This window comes from Apteryx rowi, unplaced genomic scaffold (genome assembly GCF_003343035.1).
Source record: "Apteryx rowi isolate R43461 unplaced genomic scaffold, aptRow1 scaffold_232, whole genome shotgun sequence".
Taxonomy (NCBI): Eukaryota; Metazoa; Chordata; class Aves; order Apterygiformes; family Apterygidae; genus Apteryx; species Apteryx rowi.
In genome coordinates this window covers 1,352,962-1,359,800 of record NW_020448664.1, presented here as the reverse complement: position 1 = coordinate 1,359,800, position 6,839 = coordinate 1,352,962, and the positions used below count along the sequence as shown (strand labels likewise).

The following is a 6,839-nucleotide window of genomic DNA, read 5'->3' as shown; positions in this document are numbered from 1 at the left end:
CTAAAAGAAGAATCCTGGAGGTTTAAAGCAACACAAGAAAATTTCTACAGTTGTGAACAAAGGTGATACAAATATGGGTAGTGTGGAAACCATGCTAAGCTGCCTCCATTTCACAGACCTGATTCTATGACGTATCGCACATTTTGCATTTGTTGATTCACTGTAATTTTAATCAAGAGACTAGCGAGGTTTATGATCTCTTGAGCTTTTTCTTTAAAAAGAACTCTTATTAGAAACAGCATTATAACAGTATACCTTCTGAGTATATTCAATACCCAGTCAAAATTTCCAGGAGAACTTCCTGAAATTTCAGACAATTCTCCTATTAGGTAAAATCTCTGCCTGTTCTAATTTAATTCATATAAACCATATAATTATGTAAACTATTTATTAACTTTTTCTTTTATACTAGAGCATGACCCGGCTTATAATTCTGGGTATGAAGGGAGATAAATGCTGTGACAGGAAGAAAACATGCCAAGCCTACACCACTATAGGTGGTCATTATTATGCTTTTCTTTCCATTTATTTTCTAGTCATAGCTGTATGATAGACAAACCAAGAAAGCTGGAGACTGTACAGTTTAAAGCTTTAGAAGTATTAATATTCTGAATACAAAAATAGAACCACCTTTTACTTTTGAGCTGGCAGGCCTCTCGCTTGTTACAAGTAGCCATGACTTGCACAGGTCATATTTACTTTGTATTCTTCTCCTTGGTCAAAGGAAGCTTTTCTGTAGCAGTGAACACTTGAAATTGTGTCATTGCTTATGTCGTTCTCCCATCTGCGTGATTTATTCTGTTCACAACTGTCCTGCTTTGGGAGGTTTTCTGAACAAGAAACAACTAATTTCTGTTTATTTGTTGTTTTAAGACTCACATTCAAAACTGCATGAAAAATCAAGACTGCTTAATGGCATTATATGATTTTTAAGTGGAGGAAATGTCTGGTTAAGTAGACTATTGTTTACATTGCTTCCACTGTTGATATACACTGACCAACTCTTGGATCTAATATTCCTTCATGAAGAAGGTATGATGTCAGGTTTGTAGATACCTCTCCTGAAAGGAAGTGTGTGTGGATATCCATACTGATGGGAAGATGCTCCCTTATTTTCTCGCTGCTAATGAGAAGGCTTATAAGAAAGCTGCAAGTTTGACTTTGCAAGATTTTTTTCTCTCTTCCTGTCCCAGTCTAGCTCCACTTTTCCCCCGAACTGGAATGTCTGTTAATATTTGCTAATTCTTTAAACTCTGTAAAAAACCTATGAGATACTTTCATATTAATATAACTAAGCAGAACCAGTGGCTTTGAATTTATTGTCATCTAATAGCTTGTGACCTATGTTATGATTTGATGGAACACCCCAAGGTACTATTTTTTTTTTTTTTAAGAATAGTTATTATTGAGAAGGATGAACAAATACATTACTGTGTTAACCCACTACAGTTTATTACAGTAACCAAAAATGAAACATAGCAATGGTCATATCATGGGCAAATATGATATTAAATCAGAAGATTAATAGGCTCAAATGATTGGACTACCAATTGCATACAGCAGCTTATTAAATGGATATATGGGATTTGACTAGAACAAGTTCCTTTCAGCTACAACATTCCCTTCCAGCATCTGTTTTGCTATATGGTGTGAACACATGCAGCTGTTCTCAGGGCGGGGGCAGCTCCTGCTCTGATGGGAGCAGAGTGTTTCCCTACCAGAACTTCATACACCTTGCTGAAAGCTGCTCTGTGATTCTGTGTTAAGTGACATGCAATGGTTATAATGCAGTGACAGTAACAGGTAACTAAGGGCTTACAACATTAACAAGTTTGCTTTTTTTTTTTTTTTAATTAAGCTTTAAATACCTTAGAGATTTCTTGTGCACTTATGTGCCTGTGTTGTATTCCTCGGGGTGATTTAGCTGGGTCTTCCCAAACTTGCAGAGATGGACAGGTGGTAACTCAAGCTGAGCATAAAAAGAGGCCTGTAAGAGAATGTTACAAGGTCCTTTACAAGGTAATGGCCATTTTCCTCTGTTTTCTAGTGGTTAACAACAAAACAATCTTATCTTGCATTACCTTATAATGAATAACCTACACTGTTGCTGTTTTGTTTATTCTTTCAAAGCTTTATTATACACACATGTGCACACAACTCTGCTACAAAATTTTCTGTTGAGACCCCCTACCAGCTAAAAAGAGTAGTAAAGCCACCATTAGTGAGCTGCTATAGTGATACTGCTATCACAAAGAATAGGCGGTCTTTAAAGAGAGGAATATATTTTATTAGACTAACCAACATAAATGGGAAACAGCAAACCTACCTCTGGATGCATAAACCTCCTTCAGGTCCCTGCAAAACTCCCTAAAAAGGGTTGTCTTCCCCAAAATATGTCAGTTTTTCCAATTGATGTTCTCTAGACTATTAAAATTTATTGCCTTTTCTATGCTCCCTGCCTTGCTTATATTCTTAGCTTGGAACATCACAGGTAAACAAAACTGCTTTTATTACGACAAGGTTAAATTCTAGAACATTTACCATTACTTTAGCAGCTGGTTGTTAAGCACAGAAATTGGCAGCTTTACATCATTCAGAAATGGTTCTCAAATAGTAATCTGCAAAAAACTTCCAAACGCAGAAAAGGATGTTGTGATGGTGAAAGAAGAAACATACGTGTCAGATATACAACCATAGCTCAGGACTCCGATTTAGCTATTTTAATTTGTAGATATTATGCCTACAATTTGTGGCTGTGGGGTACTCTCAAGCCCACAGAGACAGGGATGTGGTAACTTGGTCTGAGCATGAGAGGATGCCTGTAGGAGAATGTTACAAGGTCCTTTACAAGGTGATGGATTTTTTTTTCCTGTTTCCCAACAGATAACAACTTAATATTCTCATTTTGTTAGTGTTATCTTGATAACCATAACCTTAATAACTGTTCTTGTATGATATTGCTCTCTAAAATGTCTGTTGTTATATGTATGTACACGCACACACGTCTTCTGCAAAGTGGGATTTTTGGGGGGTTTTTTTTGGAGAACTGCACCAACTAAATAGCAGTGCAGCTGCCAGCGGTTCAGGGAAATGCGCTGCTGACAATTTCCTATAGGTAAACACCAAAACCTGGAATTCTGTCATGAAAAGTTAAAGATTTTTCTGCATCAAAAAAAATAGCCTTCTGTTACTGACCTGTGTTTGCGATGAATGAATTAGCCATAACTTTTCTACTGCCTCACTGCAATATCTGAATTTTGACAGAAGTCATTTTCAGTTTCCTTTGCCTCAGCACAATTAAAAAGTGAAAAATCCATGTGAACTTCAGGGGTGCCAGGGAGACATGAGCAATCCTCTGTTGGGGGATAGCGGGACTGTGGAGACACCAACCATGGTGGTGGCAAGGGCAGGATCCAGAACTATGAATCCCTCTGCAGAAAATCATGAGCTATTTTTAAAAAATTTGTTTCGGTGTGCTTGCTTGGTCTTCTCACTTTGGATCTCTTCCTGTCCCAAAGCTGCACTGTTAGTGGAATGGTCAGCCATGCAAAAGCTGCCAGATGTCCTGAAAGGCAATCCTGGCTTGGTGTACCGTCTGCCGTTGAGGAGCGATGCACAGAGCTGCTTCCTCTGCCTCTGCCTGCCCCCAGAGTCTCAGCTGTTCTGTCTCCAGCTGATGACCAATGTATCACTTCATCTTCCCTCTCAGGTTGACCACCCCTGCATCCCACCCTCAATTCCCTCCCTACCCGGAAACTCTCCCCCCAACACTCATGACTCAAATCCCCTCCCATCCATTTTCCCCCAGTCCCCTTTCCCATCTTCCCTGGCCATGCTGCTGGCAGGAATGGCTGTGCAGCTAGGTAGCTGCAGTGTAACTAAATTATTTTGTCCTTGTCCTTTTCATGCAACTGAGAAGATGATAGCCAGCTTTGCATCAAAGACTAACCTGCCAGCCTTGGTACATTTGCAGACAAAGCTGATAGGAACTAGCTGCATTTGAGAGTGTGGGATTTGAGACATTTTCAAGTTAGCTTCTGAGAGACTGAAACACCCAAAAGATGATGCTAATATTAGTAGATAGTTTCTAAAACCTGCTACAGTTAACATGGTCACAAATTAATTTTCAGTGTGACTAGGCCATAAATTTCCCCCCCAAACTGGACAAATCTCATACTTAACAAAGGAGCAATTATAGACCCCCAATGATGTAAAACCAGAGCTACCCTAAGAAAATTAAAAAAAAAAAAAATGGGGGAAACCACTCAAACTATTATCCAAGTGCTTCATTGCTCCCCTCACCATAATTCTGCAATTAATTTGCACACATAACCTCCCGAGAGGTGAGAAAGCAAGAGGTAGAACAAATGTATTACCTTAGGTTACACACCTCCACTGAAGCACCACACTCAGTTAAGTCCCCAGTCCTCCTGGTTTCCAGCACGCATAAACAGGGAAAGCCCAAGCACTTTCATCCTTCTGATGCCTGGCCAGTCAGTAGATTGACTGACAAGAGCTTCTGGAGAGCAGATAGAAGAGTCTCGTTTTCACTAAGATTTCAGATCCTGCCTCACCCCAATTGTACAGTCTAGGTACCTCTAACTACTTCTCTAAGACAGACATTTTTCAGAGTTTCCCTCTTAGATCTGACCATAATGCTGACAAAGGTAATGAAGACAGTTTGCAAAGGTACCATGAACAAGACATGCTCATCAGAAGATTTTGAAGAGACAAAAGGGGAAAGCCTGGTTGGATCACTGCCAACTATATTTCCTCAAGGAAGAGGTTGGTCAGCTGTGATAAGAGCACTACCAAAGAGGAATATAATGAGGATTTAAGTTCTGTGTAATGTTCCTTCAAACATCTGAAGTTATTTGCTGTTTTCCTATAGGATTCATGATTGAGGCTCTTACAGACAAAGGGTGGTTTGACTCTAAAGCAGATTATTTATTGTTTTGTATGTCTTTTTCTAATCAAAAATTAAAATCACTCATATAAAAAAGATGTTATAAAATATCCATTGTGAAAAGCATAACATTCTTTGTCCTTTCTCCACCTCTTATCAACAGACCAAAATCTATCATTTATAAACAATCTTCATGAAATAAACATATCCCATTAATGATCAACAGAAACAAAATCCTATCATATAGATGAAGCACTGTACAACAGACCGTTGCAGAGATTTGTTATAAGGGTGCCTAGGATGAATAAAAGTCATGTTTCATAACACCAGTAGAATCTCAGCAGCAGTCATCAACCCATCTATAGAGCACCTGTGGGGATAAGTTCAGCCCATTTTGCACAAATGAAAATGGTTCTCTTGTTTAAACTAAATTAACCTTCCAGGGAAAAATAATCCTCATATTTCATAGTATAGTTGAACAAGAAAAAATCCATTTGATACAATTTTTTGATCTTCTCAATTTGTTCTGAGCTCAATTGTCTGAAATACTCCAAGGTGATATCACCAGTAGTTCGTTTCTCCGAGCTATACCTCTTCAAGCTGGGGTAGTGCAGGCTGTCTGGTGCTCCAATGATCTTCAGAACATGCTCAGAATCTAATCCTAGAGTTTCATACTTGCCCAGAACATCATAGTGAATATTGCAAGGATCACAGAGCAGAAACATTGGTTTCCAGTGTATGTCTAGAGCATTTGGTTGTTTTGCTATAATAAAGTTGACAAACTCTTGGAAACTCACTTTTTCAGAAGAATTTTTGTTTTTTCTGAACATGGCCCTAATCTCATTTGCGACAGTGGTGCTATAGTACGGCTCAGAGTGCAGAAGTTTGTCTCTGTAAGCTGAAACCAGCCGTTCCCAGGGATGTCTGGTTAACATCACTTTAGTGTAGTTATTCAGAAATTCCTCTTGTTTGGCAGGAGGGTAAGATGTCAGCTTCTTGAGCAGCGAGGTTTTGTGGATGTGGTCATGCTCAATTTCAGCAGCTTTCATGTTCAAGTCCGCTTGGAGAAGAAAAATAGTTCTCTTCCAGTTGGAGCAGCCTACCTTGGGAACCTCACAGTAGATTAGTTTATGTTTGTGCTCCACAAAGAGTTGGTTTGCAACATGAAAATCCAATTTGCTTCTTGATTTAAGAAGGTTTTTCTCCAGACAGACAGAAGCCAGTGTGTTTTTGCGATCATTTTGAATCGCCAGCCAATCTTCAATGGGATCAGGAAAAGAACCTGTGACCAGCAAAGAAATTTAAACAATTAGTGTGAAAGAAACTCATAATTCTTTTCTTCACTGTGACAACCATAACCTTCAATCTATCTACCGACATACCAAAACTGATGATCAAACATGTCTAATGTCAAATGTTTTTTGTAGCGTTCTTCTTCCCATACATTGCTAAGAGAGCTATCACAGTGACAGAGCCTTCAATATTTTCTTAGCAGTATTTTTAATCACTTGGGCTATATAGTTACTTTCCAACACATTTCGGAAGGATGGGCCTGGTTCTCAAAGCCTTTAAGTCTTTCTGCTAGTAAATTCTTTACTTACCCGATAGGTTTCTTTGTCTCTTAAAGACTAACCCAAAAAGAAATATCCCAAAAAGAAAGTTTGGGAGGAGGAAAATTAACACCTTCTGGTTCATATTATTTTCACAGGAAGGAGGATGATGTGGTCTCTAAACTGGGAATCTGCCTTTCTGTCAACAAGAAAACATAATACAGGTTAGATTTTGTATGACTGATACAACAGAAATGACATGGTATTATCTACAGAATTTAAGATAGCAGAAAGACCTTTCAAGCCCTAAGAAATACAACCTTTGGTAAGACTGAAACATTCTACTGTGAAAAAGACTCACTGTAATTATACTATTAAACAAA

At 38.6% G+C, this 6,839-nt stretch overlaps 1 protein-coding gene across 1 annotated transcript; it reads right to left on the bottom strand.

The window, feature by feature from the left end:
* Positions 1-5,337: 5,337 nt before the first annotated feature.
* On the bottom strand, positions 5,338-6,601 carry LOC112966113 (carbohydrate sulfotransferase 8-like). The gene is made up of 2 exons (XM_026065864.1): positions 6,508-6,601; positions 5,338-6,188 (listed from the first exon to the last, which is right to left on the bottom strand). Exons 1-2 carry the CDS (start codon positions 6,599-6,601, stop codon positions 5,338-5,340), a joined length of 945 nt encoding a protein of 314 aa, XP_025921649.1.
* Between the last annotated feature and the right edge of the window lie 238 nt (positions 6,602-6,839).